We start from the raw sequence: 19,294 nt of genomic DNA, 5'->3' as shown, positions 1-19,294 counted from the left end.
ACATTTCCTAGTGAAGGATGTGGAAAATAAGCCCCGAAGAACTTCCCCTACTGTTCCCCTACCTGCCCTGCCCCACCCAGCCCTAAAAGATGCCACCACCAAAACTGCTCCCATGACCTGGCCCTGCCTGCCAAAAGTAACTAACTCCTCCAGTGATTTGGCTCTGCTAAAAACCCAGACCCTAGTGGTAGGCCCCCTGTGGTGGCCCACTGGCTTTTCCCCCTCAGATGTGCCCCTGTGGTGCTGGTCCCTGAGGCCTGCCTCCATTTTCTTTTTTAATATTTTATTTTTTAGTTGTAGACTGACTCAATATCTTTATTTTATTTTTATGTGGTGCTGAGGATCGAACCCAGGGCCTTGCACATGCTAGGTGAGCACTCTACCACTGAGCCACAACCCCAGCCCCTTCTGTTTCTTTTTTGTATTTTCTTTCATGTGCTTTCACCTAGCACCACATTCTTTAATAAATAAATTTAGGTTCAAGATACTTACGTATGGCAATTCCTGTTTTTTATACTACTATCATTTCATCTTTTTACGTAAATAATAATATCTACTTTCTGATTAAATAAAATATTTTATACCTTCTTTTTATAAGTCCCATTAAGTTCTGTTTAAGAGGGACTTCAATAATATTCTCTTTGGGAGAAAAGGATGGAGATATATCTCTAAACAGAATACATACACACACACACAGTTGTGAGTTCAAAGTAGCTTCTGTCTAAATCAATTTTATTAACCATGAGCCTCACCAATGTTGTTAATAAGGAAACTAAATAACCATATATTATATATTCCAAGGACTACTTGGCAATTTTTTTTTTGTAGTTGGACACAATACCTTTATTTTATTTGAGAGAGAGAGAGAGAGAGAGAGAGAGAGAGAGAGAGAGAGAGAGAGAGAGAATTTTAATATTTATTTTTTAGTTTTCGGCGGACACAACACCTTTGTATGTGGTGCTGAGGATCGAACCCGGGCTGCACTGCACGCATGCCAGGTGAGCGTGCCACCGCTTGAGCCACATCCCCAGCCCCAACCTTTATTTTATTTTTATGTGGTGCTGAGGAACCCTTTCCCTATCAAGGACTTGTGCCCAACACCATTGAGACTGCTCACGAAAATCACCAATGATTTATTAAATCCAGTAGTCAATTTTTAATCTTTATCTAATTGGTCCTATCAGTAATACTAATGGAGTTCAATTACTCCCTCTTACTTGAGACATTCTCTTCTTCTGACATTAGGACACCACATTCCTAATGTCAGAGGTTTTCCTCCTACCTTCCTGACTTCTCATTCTCCATTACCAGTTTCTTCCCTGACCTCATGATGTTGAAGTATCCCAGATTTAATCCTTGGTTCACTTCTTCCATCAGTATATACTCACTCTCCCGGTAGAAAAGGGTAGAGAAAGCAATGTGTCCTGGGATAAAAGATTGCTGTGGAGTTAATCCTGTAATCCTGGAAGGCTAATTACAAATTAGGATGACAATACTACATCCTTCCTCTAATCCATTACAGACATCACTAATCAATCTGGGTGCTTATCAAACTGACTCAGGCAGCAGCCTGGGATCCTTTGTATTGTGTGTTCTCAAGATGGTGTCTCTAGTCTCTATTTGCCATCTCTGGTCCTGTTCAACATTTCTCAGAATGTGTTCTTTAAAATGTCTCTCCTGTGCTCAGATAAATATGGAAATATGAGAGAAATCAGACAAAGTTTAAAACCTTTTAACATTAGTGACACCTCAGGAACAAGTTGGCTAACAACTAGGGTGCACCAACAACACTGAGTATCAGATGAATACCAGTTCAGTCTGTGACAATTTCCACCCCTCCAAAGAATACCCCACAGGACCTATGGTCTGTTGGAAAATATGGTCAACTGATTTTTTACACACACACACACACACACACACACACACATACACACACACAATCAGAACAGTGAAAATGACAAAATCTAATTAACAACTTATGGGTTAAAAAAAATAGCCCTTTAGAAGGGCTCTACTGAAAGCAATGAAAAACTAGAACACTAGGTGAGTCAAGCATATGACAGTACTGTTTTCACTGTAATTACAGTCATATATTATAGCCCCCCTCTGTTAAACTGGTATAATTTACATATATCTTCATGCTCTTAAAGAAGATCTTCCTAAAATGTCATCAAAAGATTGCTTGAAATAAATAAAACCTACTGAGGATTTCCAGTTGGTCCCAGGTTGATGTTCTGTGAGGTAGAGTGTAGCTGTTTGAATGGGGAGAAAAAAACAATAGCATTCTTATTGGAGTTTCAAAGATTATCAGTCAATTATTATAGCTATCAGTATATGTTAAAGAAACTTTATTATAAAGTACAAAATTCTTAATAACTGCACATATATATTTGGGAACAATATAAATAATCATTTTATCATAACTTTCAAGAGCAGTTGTTAAGGAAAAAGGTAAGCCAAAAATCAATCATAAAGTTGGCAAATGAATGCAGTAAAAGCAAAGAAAACTGCTTGGAAGAGATGGGCACTGAAACTATAATTTAAGAGGAAATCTTTTTCACATTTTGAAAACTGGTTTAAAAAGGCTATTTGTTTTTCAAATTTTTAAATAGTTCATTAATAATACAGAAAGTGATAGGATGATGGCAATGATGACTATCAATATTGGGTTTTCAGTTTTAATTTGATGATCAGTAAATTGATATCTAAAGCAAATACAGACAACAATATTTTTCTGATTCCAGCATCACAGTTTTAGCAAAATTTTAAATAGGCCATTCTCTTTGCAACCATTAATATAGTAAATTTAATTTCTGGTATTAAATTTGAAACAAACCTATACTCACCTAACATGCCATAAAGCAGTTTAACTAATAAAAGATTCTGGCTCATTAGTAGTTCGTGAGAAATTTAGCTCAAAACTCTGAAAGATTAATCTAGTGATCGTGTCAGAGTGAATGTTTTCTTTTGTGATGCTGGGGATCAAACCAAGTGGCTCCAGCATATGCTCCTTCAGCAAGCTACAATCCCATTCCAAAGTAGGCGTATTTCACAAAAGCCAAGTACAGGTAAATTATGCTTCAAATTCACTTTGAAGTTCTTTATATATTTAGAGAATTAAATTAGTTATAAATGCTCTAAGTATGTATACAAGAGTTCTATATAATTGCATTTCGTATAAGCTATAAATAGGAACAAAGCTTTTAAAATTTTCTCTCTAATCAGAACTAAAAACATTTTATCTTATTAAATTTCTTTTAGAGACACATATTATACATATTTTTATTTAAATTTGTTTCAAACTTATGTTCAGAAGACAGTATTTTTAAATTTAATGGCAAATACTATCACCTCTTTAAAGTTCTGAAGTATAGTAAGTTTCTTATGAAAAAACAACATTGGCACTGGCTTTATAGTTACAATTAAAATTTATTTCCTACCAATACCTTTATATGAAAAATCTTAATGTAATAAATTCTCAATTCCCAGAAATCAAAATAGCAAAAGATGAAAAAATTTATAAATATTCTGAGGTACATTAAAGGAGACCTGCTCTGTAGTGGCATAATTGTAACACGAGAGTAACTTTTTATATTTAAATATTAGTATTGGAGAGCACCTGACAACATAATTCAAACAACATTTAAATCTCAATACACTTATTCTTTTAGCGAATGTACAGATAACTGGATCAATTTTCCATTCAATGAAACATTTTTTTCATATGTCAGAGAAGTAAATGTCGATTAAATAACATAAACAATTTGTCCCCTGAATTAATATATAGTTAGAAATTTAACTTTCTGGCAACAACTTTATTAGTGGAGTACATTCCTAAAATGATGAAAATAAATTTTCTTTATTATTATTTTTTTTTGGTATTGAACCCAGGGCCTTACACATGCATACCTATTTTAAAAATATTTTAGATGTTGATAGACCTTTATTTTATTTACTTATTTATATGTGGTGCTGAGAATTGAACCCAGTGCCTCAAGAGCTCTACCACTGAGCCACAACCCCAGCCCTACATACCTATTTTTAAAAGATGACATCAAATCACTAAATTGGAAGTACAGTAGAATGAAGACTAAATGAAATCATAAGTTTCTTGACTTCTCTTAACCTCTATTTTTCCTTTTAAATAAGGGAGCAGAGGTCCAGATGTCCTCCAAGATATCTTCCAGCTATGAACTTCATTTAGTTATCCACCTAATTGTTCTTAATAAATAATTACATTTTCCAAATGACTTAAACCAGCAATATTCTCACATAAGTAGCAAGCAAAATATGGAAAATCATAGTTACAATAATTTTTTTTTTCTGTAGCAGGGATTGAACTCAGGGGCACTCAACCACTACGCATCCCCAGTCCTTTTTTGTATTTTTATTTAGAGACAGTTTCAGTGAGTTGCTTTTTGCTGAGGCTGGCTTTGAACCTGTTGTGATCCTACTGCCTCAGCCTTCTCAGCTGCTGGGATTATAGACACGTGCCACTATGCCCAGATAGAATGGATTTTATTAAAATATTATTTAAATAGTTTAATATTTTAAAATTAAAGTATAAATCCATAATTGGAATACATAAAATACTAGAAAAAAAATGTTTTTAAATATCCACAACCTTACCAACAGATGATTCTGCAAATATTTACAATAATTTTCATTTTTTAAGTCTTTGTATATCTTTTTAAAACTGATTGTTGTTCATGCTGTGTGAATATGTATATAGTTTTTTCCTCAAACTTTTACATACTGAATTTACTTAATAGCATGCTAAAGATTAAAATATTACAAGATTAAAATATTACCTTAAAATTCTTTAAAATACATAATCATATGTGGAGAAGCTATCTGATTGATAATAAAAATTGATTTTAATGTTTAAATAAATCATACTGAAATAGCTTCCTTTTTTCTCTGTGTAAAGGATTCATTTACATAAATTCCTAAGTGAATAGAATCAAATAAAAATTTGATACATAATGAATTGTTTTCCTGAAGAGTTGCATAAAATCATAATGACACCAGTAATGCCCAATGGTTCTTGTTGTACCTGTCTTCATCAGTCCTGCAGTATTTTATTTACTTTATACTTTTGTTAATTAGGTAGAGAAATAAAAATCTCTCCTTTAAAAATTTCATTCGTGGACTGGGGATAGGTCAGTGGTACAGTGCTTGCCTAGCATATGTGAGACTGAGGATTCAATCTCCAACATAATATTTTCTTTCTCTCACTCACACAAAAGCCAATAAAATTCATTTGCTATTAGCATCGAAGTTGGAAAAACCTTTTCTTCTTATGCAAATGTTTCCCCATTTGTTGTTGCTGTTGTTTCCTGACTAGGTACATGGAGATAAAATAAAAATATTCTTTTACATTGTCCTAGGAGCAACCATGTCAGAGATGCCAGAGTTAACTCTGTTCTCTTAACTGGGAATTCTCCTGGGGCATCAGAGAAGGAAAAGTATTACTTTCTATGAATTATAATGCATTCCGCTGTCATTTATTTAAAAAAAAATCAATAAAAAATATCAAACTAAAAATGCTAAAAAGAAGTCGCATAAAAGAAATATGTCTATTTTCCAAAAGACTTTAGCTCTAATGTTCCAATTCACATTATTATCTTTTTAAAAAAAATTTAGTTGTAAATGGACACAATACCTTTATTTATTTTTATGTGGTGCACAGGATGGAACCCAGTGCCTCACAGGTGCTGGGCAAGTGCTCTACCACTGAGCTATACAACTCTAGCCCTCATACTATTATCTTTTAAAACACCAAAGTAGAACCATAACACAATTAAAAGACACTATAAAGAAAAGTGACTTCAATAAAACTCTTCTAATTTTCTTATACATATTCAATAGTTAATAAATTTTGAATTATAAAGGTACTATTCTATTTATATAGAATTTGTGATTATATTATCATAATTTACCTTTACCCATAGCTTTCAAAGGTAAATGTTGGAAATATCTTCATAAGACACAAGCTTATTTTACTTATTTGCTATCTCAATCTACTATAAAAATTAAGAATAGCCTAATTATTGGAGATGCCTGATGACTATGTATATATAGAACAAAAATAAAAGTGGGCTGTAGCTCAGTGGCAGAGCACTTGCCTAGCATGCGTGAGGCACTGGGTTTGATCCTCAGCACCATATAAAAAATAAATATATAAACAAATAAAATAAAGGCATTCTGTCCATCTACAACTACAAAAAATTTTTAAAGTGTTTAAAAAATAAATATATACAAGTGAATGCCAACTGATACAGGTATACTAACTATTTTATACAAAAAAACCTGACAATGCCAAGGAAGGGATATATATTTTTGTTGAATAAGGTCCTTCCTGCTGACCAAAATTCAAAACAATAGTTTCAAGTATGATGATGACAAATATATACAATGGTAAAAAAAATATGATATAAACTGAAGAAAGCAGAATATAAAGTTATACACACTATGTAATTTAGATAAATTAAAAAATCTTACACATTAAGACAACACTGAAAAGAAAATCATTAAGATGTTAAAATTACTAGGTCTGGGTGGCAATAATATGGGTAGTTTTTTTCTTCTTACCTGTTATTTTCAAATTTTTCTTTAACTTGAATTAGATTGTTTACTATAAAAAGTACTAATCTATGCATTTTATAAGAAATAGTGATCAGTAATTGGTATATATATATATATATATATTGTTTTTTGGAATCCTCAAGAGTAAGAAAATCTACTACAGATAAAAATCTATGCACAAAATGACTTCCTTTTGAATAAATGTCATCCTAAAGTAGCTAATTTCATTTTGGGGGAATAGTAATTTTTCTGTTAAAAAACCCCATAATTTCTCTTACTACCTTCTGAGTACTTCTTTCATCCTCATCTTCAGATGGATCTGACTGATGTTTGGGGCTATCCATTTGAAGGAATGCTCTGACATCTGGACTAAAAACAAAAATTAATTTTATTATGAGCTTGAAAGCATGTCTAGAGACTTTCTCCACTTTAAAAATCAAAATAGAAACCACTATTTTAGCATTTATAACAAGAAAGCTAAGCAAAATGTATTAAAATTCTTTATTGTATAAAGGAATAATTAAATTAACTTTTTAATAAACAGGGACCACAACAAATATCAAAAATATAATCAGTTCATAGAAGAGGAAACCCAAACACCAAGCAAATTGTGAAGATGCTAACTTTACTATGAAATCAGAGAAATACAAATTAAATGATTATGAAGTAACACTTTATATTCATTAACTGGCAAAAGTTAGAAAGATAATAATATCAAGTTGGTAAGAGCCAAGACAGTGGTGAATGCCTGTGATCCCAGTGCTTGGGAGGCTGAGGCAGGAGGATTGCGAGTTCAAAGCCAGCCTCAGCAAAAGCGAGGTGCTAAGCAACTCAGTGAGACCCTGTCTCTAAATAAAATACAAAATAGGTCTGGGGAAGTGGCTTATTGGTCAAGTGCTCCTGAATTCAATTCCTGGTATGCACCCCACAAAATAAAAGTTGAAAAGAGGAGCTGGGGTTATCTCAGTGATACAGCATTTGTATCGCACATGTAAGGCACTGGGTTCCATCCTCAGCACCATATAAAAATAAAGAAATAAAATAAAAGATATTGTGTCAATCTACAACAACAACAACAAAATATATAGAAATGTTTCAGATCAGCAGTCTTTAGAGATTAAAAAGTAGGTTAGTGGTTGCCAAGAACTGGAGGAGAAAAGAATGTGGAGGTACTCCTTTTGCGGGGTGGTAGAAACGTTACATTAAACTTGGGATGACAGTAATGATGGCTGTACATTGTGAATATATTAAAAACTACTGAATTCTACAATTTAAAATAGTTAAAATAGTGAATTCTATCTCAGTCAACAATTTTAACCAGGTATGGTGGTACACAATCCCAGCTAATAGGAGGCTGAGGCAGGAGGACTGCAAATTCAAAGTCAGCCTCAGCAACTTAGTGAGATCTGTCTCAAAATAAAAAATAAGGGGCTGAGGTTGTGGTTCAGTGGTACAGCGCTCACTTAGCACATGAGAGGCCCTGGGTTTGATCCTCAGCACCACATAAAAATAAATAAGTAAAATAAAAGTACTGTATCCATCTACAACTAAAAAATAAATATTCATAAAATAAAAAATAAAAAATAGGTAGAGGCTGGGGATATGGTTCAATGTTTAAATGCCCTTGGGTTCAATTCCTGTTAGCATTAAAAAAAAAATTAAAGGTGAGAAAAGGATCTTCAATCTTGCCTCACAGAGGCCACCACTATTAAACACTTTGGCAAACTTTAATTTGGTGTTTTTCTCTGGAAAATTTGTACCTTACTGTTTTTTACTTAAAAATTACAGCAAAAACATTTTCCTGTGTTGTTAAAAGCTCTTTGTAAACAATGAGTTTTTATAGATGTATGATGTAAAATACAGATGCACTGAAAGTTATTCAAATTTTTCCACTTTAGGATACATAGTGGCTTCCAACTTTTTACTACACAACTTTCACTACTACAAATAATGTTACAACTGACAATCTTTGTGCCAAATCCTAGAACTGAATTTATGATTTTCAGGATAGATTTTTAAAATTAAAAACACTTGGTCTAAATTATAAACAATTTTAAGACTTCAAATATAATCTGTTAAACTGATTTCCAAAGGGGCTGTACCAATTTATTCTCTCCTAACAGTATATGAACATCCTAAAAACTCTTTCAGCCTTGGTTAGCATTAAATACTAATACATTATATAAATAATTTTATATCACCAGCACAATATTTGCACATTGTGTAACAAAAGATTTGTTAATGGCATAAGAAAGGAAGGGAGGAAGCACAAAAAGGAAAAAATAATTAAGTTTAAAAAACTCTTGGCTACTTATTTTTGGGGTGCTGTTCATGTCTTCTATCCTGAATAGCATGGCAGAATTACAAGGTATACAACAGGTGTATGTTAAAAAAAAATCCATTGGTTGCATACTTACAAATTATGTGTTTTACAGTTCAATATTTTTAAAATTGGTAATTAAAAACAAAATTGTTTTTAGTTAATTTTGATGCTAAACATTAAAATCTTTATAATGGCACAGTTCAAGGGCCAGAATGAATACTCAGCATTCAGTATACAGTGTTGGAAGTTTTGACTAATACTTGCCACTGATATGCCAATTTAAAGAAATCTCCCCTGCATACAGCAAAAATTAGGGGTTGGAAGAGTAGATACAAAATGAAGACAGCATAAAACTTGTGCTAGGGAAAAGGCATAAGGTTAAAAAATATATATACAAAGAACCCAATAATAAAAGGCTCTTTGCAGAGGAATAGTCCTGACATGGGAACTCTGAGTTAAAAGAATGCTCTTCAACTTTGAAATAAAAAGCACTGTTTTTACTGCACTGGCAGTCCTGGTGCTACTACTACAAGAGCAGGACCTCCCTGAACCTTGTTCTGTGATTATTGCGGGGGTGGGGGGGGGGTGGGGGGGGTGGGGGGGTGTGTGTGGCATAGCCATAGGCAAATCATGTCAGACGGGGTCCAGTCATAATATTTTGGTTAATTTAGTAAATTCAATAAATAATTCAGTAAATTAAAAATAAGCTTAAAAAGATCAGAGCACTTACTCAGAATGGAAGAAGTCCTCTATGAACTGTAAAGTACTACATAAACGGCAATCGTCATTTTTAGAAAAATGGCTCAGGGCTGAGAATGCAGCTGAGCAGTAGGGTGCTTATCTAGCATGTGCAAGGCCCTGGGTTTAATTCACCACACCACAGACACAAAAATTAAAACTGTTCAAAAATGTAGTTCTTCAGTGTTGAGATTCTGAAAAATCCAATAAACATTTATCCTGTTCAACACTGTCAATGTAAAATGCAACTTTTACATTACACAAATAGGTGATCTGTGTAATGTAAAAAGCTCCTTGATACTTTATTTTATCCTCTTTTTCTTCTTTTTTTTAAATTGTTGTTTGTTTGGATACTGAATGAGGGGTACTCTATTACTGAGGTACATCCCTAGCCCTTTATTTATTTATTTACTTACTTACTTACTTGCTTATTTTTAATTTTGAAAAAGGGTCTCACTAAATTGCTGAGGTTGGCTTTGAATTTGTAATCCTCCTGCCTCAGCCCTCCAGATTAGCTGGGATTATACATACGTATAAGCTACAAATCACAACACAATCAATGCTCAAGAATAAACCATTAGGCTTAAAAATGAAACCACAGTTCTACCTATCATTTCCTAAGTATTTCTGACCTACCTCCTCCCCTCATCTGGAGCTGCTGGCCTACAGAAGGAAACTTAAACTCATTAGCACAAGATACACACAGGGCTAGGTAATGCCTTCATCTTACATGGCTGCATGGAATACTGTGATGAGGGCTGGAAGCCTGTAGTGGTAGCAGAGAATACGGTGACAATATGTGCTTGAATCCTGCCAATGCCTTCAGTTTCATCTACTTTCTGAAAATCTATTTTGTTCCAGGTACCACGCAATGTAAATACTTGAACATCTTGATGTTTCAGGCTTTTGCATCCTCTGTTAATAGGTAACACTCCATTTGGCTTGAATGCTCTCCCTATCTTTGTGTTCTTTTCTGGATGATTACACATCCTTCAGGTCCATGAGCACAGCAGATCACATTTTTCTATTATCTTCTAGCATCTCTATCATAAAAATTACCTGGCTTCAGTTCCCTATTTATATCTGTTTCTTCCACTAGATAGAACCACTAGAAGGCAGGGATAATGTTCATCTAGCTTTATATTCCCAATGTATATAGTGGGTACTTAAATATTTTTTGAAGGCAGGGATAAATATCAAATAATCAGCAAAATGTTTTAACTATATCATGCAAATTTCTTTCAAGTTTAATTTATAAATTTATAAAGAACAAAAGAAAGGAAGAAAATCACTAAGAAAAGTTGTTGAAGGGAAAGAGGATAAGACACAACAGGAGGAGGGGCTGGGGATGAGGCTCAGTGGTAGAATGCCTGGCATTGGCATGCATAAGGCCCTGGGTTTAATTCCCAGAATTGCCAAAAAAAACCCAAAACAAAATAAAAACAAGAAGGGAAATGCTTCAGGAAGATTTTAAAAATATACATAGCACAATAACATTTCATAGGATAAAATTGGTCTGAGGCTTATTAATATTCTTAGGTTTCATTTCACTGTCTCTTTAGAACATAATAAAAATTACTTACTGGTTGTAAAGCTCTGGGTATCTGACTAAGTTCTGAATGAACTCATTCAGTCCTGCTCTCCTTTGTTTAATAAAATCTGTAAGAGGAATATAAACTATTAGGATTATTTATGTTAGCCTATGTAATTATCATCAAAACATTCATATAAGAATAAGCAAGCACAAGATGATAAATTGTGATTCATAATCTATTTCTTAATTCATCCTACTTGGTTTACAAGGAGGAACTAATTCTTAAAATATATGTGTGTGTATATGAAGTCTATATGCAATGATTTAAGAATCGGAATAAAGCAAATACATCTCTCAAAAGAACATCATCAAGAACTGCCTATTTTAGATTCTAAATAGAGTCACTATAAAACGTGGAGAGACACTTTGCTTTTTGTCCAACTCCTTATGAACCACCATGAAATTAGTAAAAATAAGCTATGACATAGATAACTGCAAATCACACTAAAAAAAGCAAATAAAAAATAAGGATTACTAAAAATCCTTTAAGGCAGGGTAATGATAATTAATTGGTTAATAGAATATTACCAAACCACTGACTTAATTCCTGCTGTTAAAAATCCCTTGAAAAATATACTGGTGTGCTTTCCTAACAAATAATTGTCCAGTATCTACAGTGTTTTGTATGTTGATAAACTGTACTGATGGTTGCATTAACCTCAGTTATCAATAAATGTTAAGCACAAGTGTTTCTTGGAACTAGAAAACTTTATTCAAATATCTTGTCTCTGTTACTTACTGACCTTGAACTTTTTCTTTTTTCTTTTTTTTTGGCATGGGAATATATTCATTATATATTACAAAGTGAAAATAACAAGTTGCATAGATACCTTTTGTGTACATTTATACATGACCATAACACGATGCAAAGCAAAACGTCTGAACCATGATACACCAAAGAGAAAGAGTGAGTCTCTAATTGAATTATTTATCTCGTGTACTGGCAACTTCTCCTTTCACAAAGGAGAATATATGTTTTTGTGTATATTACTTGTGTCATACACTCAAAAAATCCTAAAATAGACACTTGAAGTCAAGCATGCAACACAGCACCTGGTATGGAGCCAGGCCTCAGTACACATTCACAATTATCTGGAAGGCTTTTGCTCTCTCTTCTCTCCAGTTGTGGTGGTATGATTTTTGTGCTGATCTACCCACACTGGTCCTGAACCATCTTGACCACTCAGGTAGAGATTATAGGTGTGGTCCATGGCATAGAATAAAGTGACACTTTCTAGAAAAATCCAGTGAGTCACATGGCATTGATGCCTAAACATCAAAACTATGTAAAAGTCAAGAGTTTTCCCTGCTGTCCTTGAGTGGCTGATACCACCCTCCTTTCTCTCTAAGCTACCTCATCTTCTACTGATTTTTTTTTTTTTGCATTACCAGGGAATGTACACAGTGATGCTCTACAACTGAGCTCCATCCCCAGCCCTTTTTATTTTATTTTTAATTTTGAGACATTGTCTTGATAAGTTACGTAGTTGGCCTCAAATGTATGGTCCTTCTGTCTTAGCCTTCTGAGTCACTGGGATTACAGGCATGCACCACTGTGCCTGACTTCTACTGATCATTTTGAGGTTATTGTATTAACTTCCTTCTTGTCTATCTCAAAGTCTTTTTTGGTGTTTTTACCTTCTCTTTTTTTCTCTTGTCCCCAAACAAGCAGTTCTCTTCCTGTTTAAATCATCAAATTCCTCTTCCATGTTTTTTTTTCCATTTTTTTATTAGTTGCTTTTTCGAGACCTAACTCTTTACTTACAAAATAGGATAATAACAATATTTATACCTTGTAAAACAGTTACAAAAGAGAAATGCATGCAGATTTATACAATACCCAGCAGATAAGAGAGAGCTATCATTAGCCATTAACATATTATTATTAGTTGTTGTAGGGTCAAAAAATCATCCTAAACCCTAATTATTAAAAAAAAAGTCTTAAAAACTGAAGACATAGGCTATTTGAAAAAGCATCTCTTAGTGGTGAATATCTAGATAAAAACATACACAAAACTATTTAAAGTCAGTAATGAAATAAAAATTCTAGCAGCACTTAGTACAGCATGGTCTATAATTCAGAGAGGAAAGGAAATTCCTATTTTTATTCTTGTCTCCAAAGTAAAATATATCTTTCCTAAGTATCCACAGAATAATTTAAAACTGCTCTGTATAATCATTAGATTTTTTAATATTACAAATGAAGTTATTCATTTTAGTCTTCCTTATATATTACTAAATCCAGTTCCTGAGAAATGTCTTTGAACTACAGTTTTTTAAATTTATATTTTATTTTTTTGTGTTTCTGGGCATTGAACTCAAGGTCCTCACATATGGTAGGCAATTGTTCTGCCACTAAGCTACCCAACCCTCAAGTAGTTTTTAATGTAAGCCTCACATATACTTTAATGTTTGATGACTTTTTAAAAAATGACCTTGGAAGAGTTTCACAAGATGCCTACCTTGTTCAAAAATTGCAAAAGTATATCTGAATCTAAGAAACCTAATTTTATATATTTTTAATAACTATATCGTATATCTAACAAGTGGGGAGAAAACCCTTTGACTGGAAATAACCCATAATTTTGGTGACAAACACTATATATTAAGACCTTTATTGAGTATAAATCAGTAACTAGCCCCGTTATGTTAAGTAGAATATTATTTATATTTTTTTGTGTGCGTGTATGTGGTGCTGGGGCTCAAACTCAGGGCCTTGTGCACGTGAGGCAAGCGCTCTACCAACTGAGCTATATCCCCAGCCCTCAAACTTAATTTTTAAGCTAAAATTACGCATGCAAATATCTGAAAATAACTCCAAGTCATGCACCCATCATAGGATGAGTACTAGGAATATATATAAAGTTGATATATTATCTATTTTTTTACATTTTTAATTTTACTTTGTATTCTAATTTGTTATATATGACAGCAGAATGCATTACAATTAATGTTACACATATAGAGCCCAATTTTTCATATCTCAGGTTGTACACAAAGTATGTTCACACCATTCATGTTTTCGCACATGTACTTATGATAATGGTGTCCATCTCATTCCACCATCTTTTTTACACCCCTTGCCCACTCCCTTTCTCTCCCTCCCCTTTGCCTATCTAGAGTTCATCTAATTTTCCCATGCTTCCCTTCCCAATCCCACTATGAATCAACCTCCTTATATCAGAGAAAACATTCAGCATTTGGTTTTTTGGGATTCACTAACTTCACTTGGCATTATCTTCTCCAACTCTATCCATTTACCTGCAAATTGCATGATTTTATTCTATTTTATTGCCTGAGTAATGTTCCGTTGTATATATGTACCACAGTTTCTTTATCCATTCATCTACTGAAGGGCATCTAGGTTGGTTCCACAGTTTAGCTATTGTGAATCATGCTGCCATAAACATTGATGCGGCTGTGTCCCTGTAGTATGCTGTTTTTAAGTCCTTTGGGTATAAACCGAGGAGTGGGATAGCTGGGTCAAATGGTGGTTCCATTCCAAGTTTTCCAGGAATCTCCATACTGCTTTCCAGATGGATGCACCAATTTGCAGTCCCACCAGCAATGTCTGAGTGTGCCTTTTTCCCCACATCCTCGCCAACACTTATTGTTATTTATATTCTTAATAGCTGCCATTCTGACTGGAGATAAAATCTTACAGATGTTTTGATTTGCATTTCTCTAATAGCTAGAGATGTTGGAAATTTTTTCATATATTTTTTGATTGACTATATATCACCTTCTGAGAAGTGTCTCTTCAGTTCCTCGGTTCATTTATTAATTGGGTTATTTGTTATTTTGGTGTTTAGCTTTTTGAGTTCTTTATATTCTCGAGAGATTAGTGCTCTAATGTTCAAGTGGTAAAAATCTGCTCCCAAGCTGTAGGCTCTCTAGTCACTTCACTGATTTTTTTTTTTTTTTTTGCTGAAAAGAAACTCTTCAGTTTGAATACATCCAGTTCATTCTTTTTAAAAAAATTTTTTAGTTGTAGATGAACACAATACCTTTATTTATTTTTATGTGGTGTTGAGGATTAAACCCAGTACCTCATACAAGCGAAGCAAGCACTCTGCTACTGAGCCACAATCCCAGCTCCATTTATTAATTCTTGATTTTAAAATCTTGTGCTATAGTAGTCTTATTAAGGAAGTAGGGGCCTAATCTGATATGATAGAGATTAGGGGCTATTTTTTCTTCTATTAGACACAGAAGTCTCTGGTTTAATTCCTAGGTCCTTGATCCATTTTGAGTTGAGTTTTGTGTATGGTGAGAGGGGTTTAATTTCATTTTGTTGCATATGGATTTCTGGTTCTCCCAGCACCATTTGTTGAAGAGGCAATCTTTTCTCCAATGTATGTTTTTGGCACCTTTATCTAAAATAACTGTATTTATGTGGGTTGATCTCTGTGTCCTCTGTTCTGTACCATTGGACTACCAGTCTATTCTGGTGCCAATGTCATGCTGGTTTTGTTATTATTGCTCTGTAGCATAGCTTCAGGTCTGGTATAGTCTCTTATTTTTCTAGATGGATTTCATGACTGCTTTTCCTGTTTCTATGAGGAATGTCATTGGGATTTTGATTGGAATGCATTAAATCTGTGTAGTGCTTTTGGTAGTATGGTCATTTTGACAATATTAATTCTGCATATACAAGAGCAAGGGAGATATTTCCATCTTCTAAGGTATTCTTTAATTTCTTTCTTTGGTGTTCTGAAGTTTTCGTTGTAGAGGTCTTTCATCTGTTTTGTTAGATTGATTCCCAAGGATTTTTTTTTTTTGAGGCTTGTAAATGGGGTAGTTTTCCTCATTTCATTTTCAAAGGATTTGTCACTGATATACAGAAATGCCTTTGATTTATCAACATTGATTTTGTATCCTGCTACTTTGCTGAATTCATTTACTAGTTCTAGAAGTTTTATGGTGAAATTTTTTTGGGGTCTTCTAGGTATAGAATCATATCATCAACAAATAGTGATACTTTAAGCTCTTCTTTACCTATATGTATCCTTTAATTTCTTTCATCTGTCTAATTGCTCTGGCCAGTTTCAAGAACTGTTAAATAGAAGTGATGAAAGAGGGCATTCCTATTCCAGTTTTTAGAGGGAATGCTTTCAATTTTTCTCCATTTAGAATGATGTTGTCCTGGAGCTTAGCATAGACAGCTTTTACAATGTTGAGATGTATTCCTGTTATCCCTAGTTTTTCTAGTGTTTTGAACATAAAAGGGTGCTGTATTTTGTTGAATGCTTTTTCTGTGTCTATTGAGATGATCATATGATTCTTACCTTTAAGTCTATTGATGTGATGAATTACATTTATTGATTTCCTTATGTTGAACCAACCTTGCATCCCTGGGATGAACCCCACTTGATCATAGTGCACATCTTTTTGATGTTTTTGTATTCGATTTGCCAGAATTTTATTGAGAATTTTTGCATCTATGTTTATTAGAGATATTGGTCTGAAGTTTTCTTTCTTTGATGTGTCTTTGTCTGGTTTTGGAATCAGGGTGACAATGGCCTCATAGAATGAGTTTGGAAGTGCTCCCTCTTTTTCTATTTCCTAAATTGAAGAGTATTGGTGTTAGTTTTTCTTTTAAAGGTCTTGTAGTACTCGGCTGTATAACCATTTGGGGCTGAGCTTTTTCTTGGTTGGTAGGTTTCCTATGGTATCTTGTATTTCCTCACTTGAAATTGACTTGTTTAAATTGTGTGTAACATCCTGATTCAATCTGAACAAATCATATGACTCTATAAATTTGTCAATGCCTTCGATATTTTCTATTTTATTGGAGTACAAGTTTTCAAAAAGAATTTCTAATTATTTTCTGTATTTTTGAAGTGTATGTTTTGATATTTCCTTTTTCATCACCTAAGTTAGTGATCTTAGTTTTCTCTCTCCTTCTCTTTGTTTGCATGGCTAAGGGTCTGTCAATTTTACTTATTTTTTTTAAAGAACTAACTTCTGTTTTGTTATTTTTTTCAAATGTTTCTTTTGTTTCAATTTTATTGATTTCAGCTCTGATTTTAATTATTTCCTGTCTTCTACTGCTTTTGGTGTTGATTTGTTCTTTTTCTAGGGTTTTGAGAGGTAATGTTAAGTCATTTATTTGACTTTTTCCTCTTTTAAGGAATGAACTCCATGCAATACACTTTCCTCTTAGTACTGCCTTCATAGTATTCCAGAGATTTCAATATGTTGTATCTGTGTTCTCATTCATCTCCAAGAATCTTTTAATCTCCTCTTGATGTCTTTTCCAACCATTGTTCATTCAGTAGCATATTATTTATCTCCAGGTGTTAGAGTTGCTTTTATTTTTCATTTTATCATTGATTTCTAATTTCATTCCATTAAGATCTGATAGAATGCAGAGTAATATCTCTACTTTTTTTATATTTGCTAGGAATTGCTTTGTGGCATAAGATATGGTCTATTTTAGAGAAGGATTCATGTGCTGCTGAGAAGAAAGAATATCTGTTCACTGAAGGATGAGTTATTCTATATATGTCAGTTAAGTCTAAGTTATTAAGTTCTATAGTTTCTTTGTTCAGCTTTTGTTTGGTTGATCTATCCAGTGGTGAAAGAGGTGTGCTAAAGTCACCCAGAATTATGTGTTGTGGTCTATTTGACTCTTGAACCTGAGAAGAGTATGTCTGATGAACTTAATTGCTCCATGGGGCATATAAATTTATTATTGTTATGTCTTGTTGATGAATCGTTCCCTTAAGCAGTATGAAATATCCTTCTTTAACCCTTTGATTAACTTTGCCTGAAGTCTACTTTAATATGAGGATGGAAACCAGTTTGATTCCGCAGTCCATGTAAGTGTTATTACTTTCCCCAACCTTTTACCTTCAGTCTGTGGATGCCTTTTCCTATGAGATGAGTCTCTTGGCAGCAGCATATTTTTTAATCCAATCTGCCAGTCTATGTCTTTTGATTGGTGAGTTTAGGCCATTAACATTCAGTGTTATTATTGAGACATGAATTGCATTTCCAGCCATTTTTATTTATTTTTCATATTTAACTTATCTTGGTTTCTCCTTTGATTAGTTTTTCCTTTAGTGTAATACCTTCCTTTGTTGATTTTCATTGTTGTTTTCAATTCCTCTTCATGAAATATTTTGCTGAGGATGTTCTGTAGTGCAGACTTTCAAGTTGTAAAATCTTTTAACTTCTGTTTATCATGGTTGACATCCATTTTCTTTCAGAGCTCGATATATGTTGTTCTAGGATCTTCTAGCTTTTAGGGTCTGGGTTGAAAAATCTGCACATATTCTAATTGGTTCCCCCTATATGTAATCTGATTCCTTTCTCTCATGGCTTTAAATATTCTCTCCTTATTCTGTATTTAGACATTTTCATTATAATGTGCCTTGGTGTGGATCTGTTGTATTTTGCACATTTGGCATCCTGTAAGCGTCTTAAATTTGGTTTCTTCATGTTTGGAAATTTTTGATAATATTTTATTGAATAGATTGCTCATTCCTTTGGTTTGGAACTCTATTCCTTCCTCTATTCCAATAATTCTTAAATTTGGTCTTTTTATGCTATCCTATATTTCTTGAATGTTCTTATCATTTTCACTATGTGGTCCGCATTCTTTTCAATATTATATATTTTGTCTTCATTGTCTAAGGTCCCGTCTTCCAAGTGGTCTAATCTGTTGGTAATGCATTCAATTGAACTTTTTGTTTTATTGTTTCATTCATTTCAAGGATTTCTGGTTTTTTTTTAACCTCTATCTCCCTATTAATCTTTTGCTTCCTGTATTTGTTTATGTAGCTCTTGTCAAAATGATCTTTTGCTGCCTGTATTTGCTATCTTATATCATCCTTTAATTCGCAAAACATTTTAATTATGTACATCCTGAACTCCTTCTGTGTAATTTCTTCTGCTGTGCTTGCCATGGATCCTAAAAATGTAGTATCTTGATTTGTTTGGGGCACTTTCTTCCCTTTTCATATTGCTTGTGTGTCTTCCCTTCTAGTACTGTATATACTGGGCATTACTGTTTTTACCCTTAGGCTTATAGTGCCCCTGTCAGG

At 33.5% G+C, this 19,294-nt stretch overlaps 1 protein-coding gene and 1 long non-coding RNA gene across 12 annotated transcripts in view; one reads left to right on the top strand and one right to left on the bottom strand.

The window, feature by feature from the left end:
* Nucleotides 1–19,294, bottom strand: part of Sgk3 (serum/glucocorticoid regulated kinase family member 3) — a 140,097-nt gene that overhangs the window by 22,007 nt on the left and 98,796 nt on the right. For 9 of the 10 annotated variants that reach the window (XM_078017109.1, XM_078017107.1, XM_078017112.1 and 6 more), the window contains 3 exons: nt 11,233–11,308; nt 6,870–6,957; nt 2,203–2,252 (listed from right to left, as the gene is read on the bottom strand). In XM_078017109.1, coding sequence (XP_077873235.1) covers nt 2,203–2,252; nt 6,870–6,957; nt 11,233–11,308 — 214 coding nt within the window. The remainder of the gene's footprint in view (nt 1–2,202; nt 2,253–6,869; nt 6,958–11,232; nt 11,309–19,294) is intronic. The other variant, XM_078017113.1, reaches the window with a different exon arrangement.
* LOC120892983 (uncharacterized) overlaps nt 1–19,294 on the top strand; it is a 46,129-nt gene that overhangs the window by 15,415 nt on the left and 11,420 nt on the right. The window lies entirely within an intron of this gene.

Source organism: Ictidomys tridecemlineatus, chromosome 7 (assembly GCF_052094955.1).
Source record: "Ictidomys tridecemlineatus isolate mIctTri1 chromosome 7, mIctTri1.hap1, whole genome shotgun sequence".
In the NCBI taxonomy this organism is placed as follows: domain Eukaryota; kingdom Metazoa; phylum Chordata; class Mammalia; order Rodentia; family Sciuridae; genus Ictidomys; species Ictidomys tridecemlineatus.
This window is presented reverse-complemented; position numbering and strand designations above follow the sequence as displayed.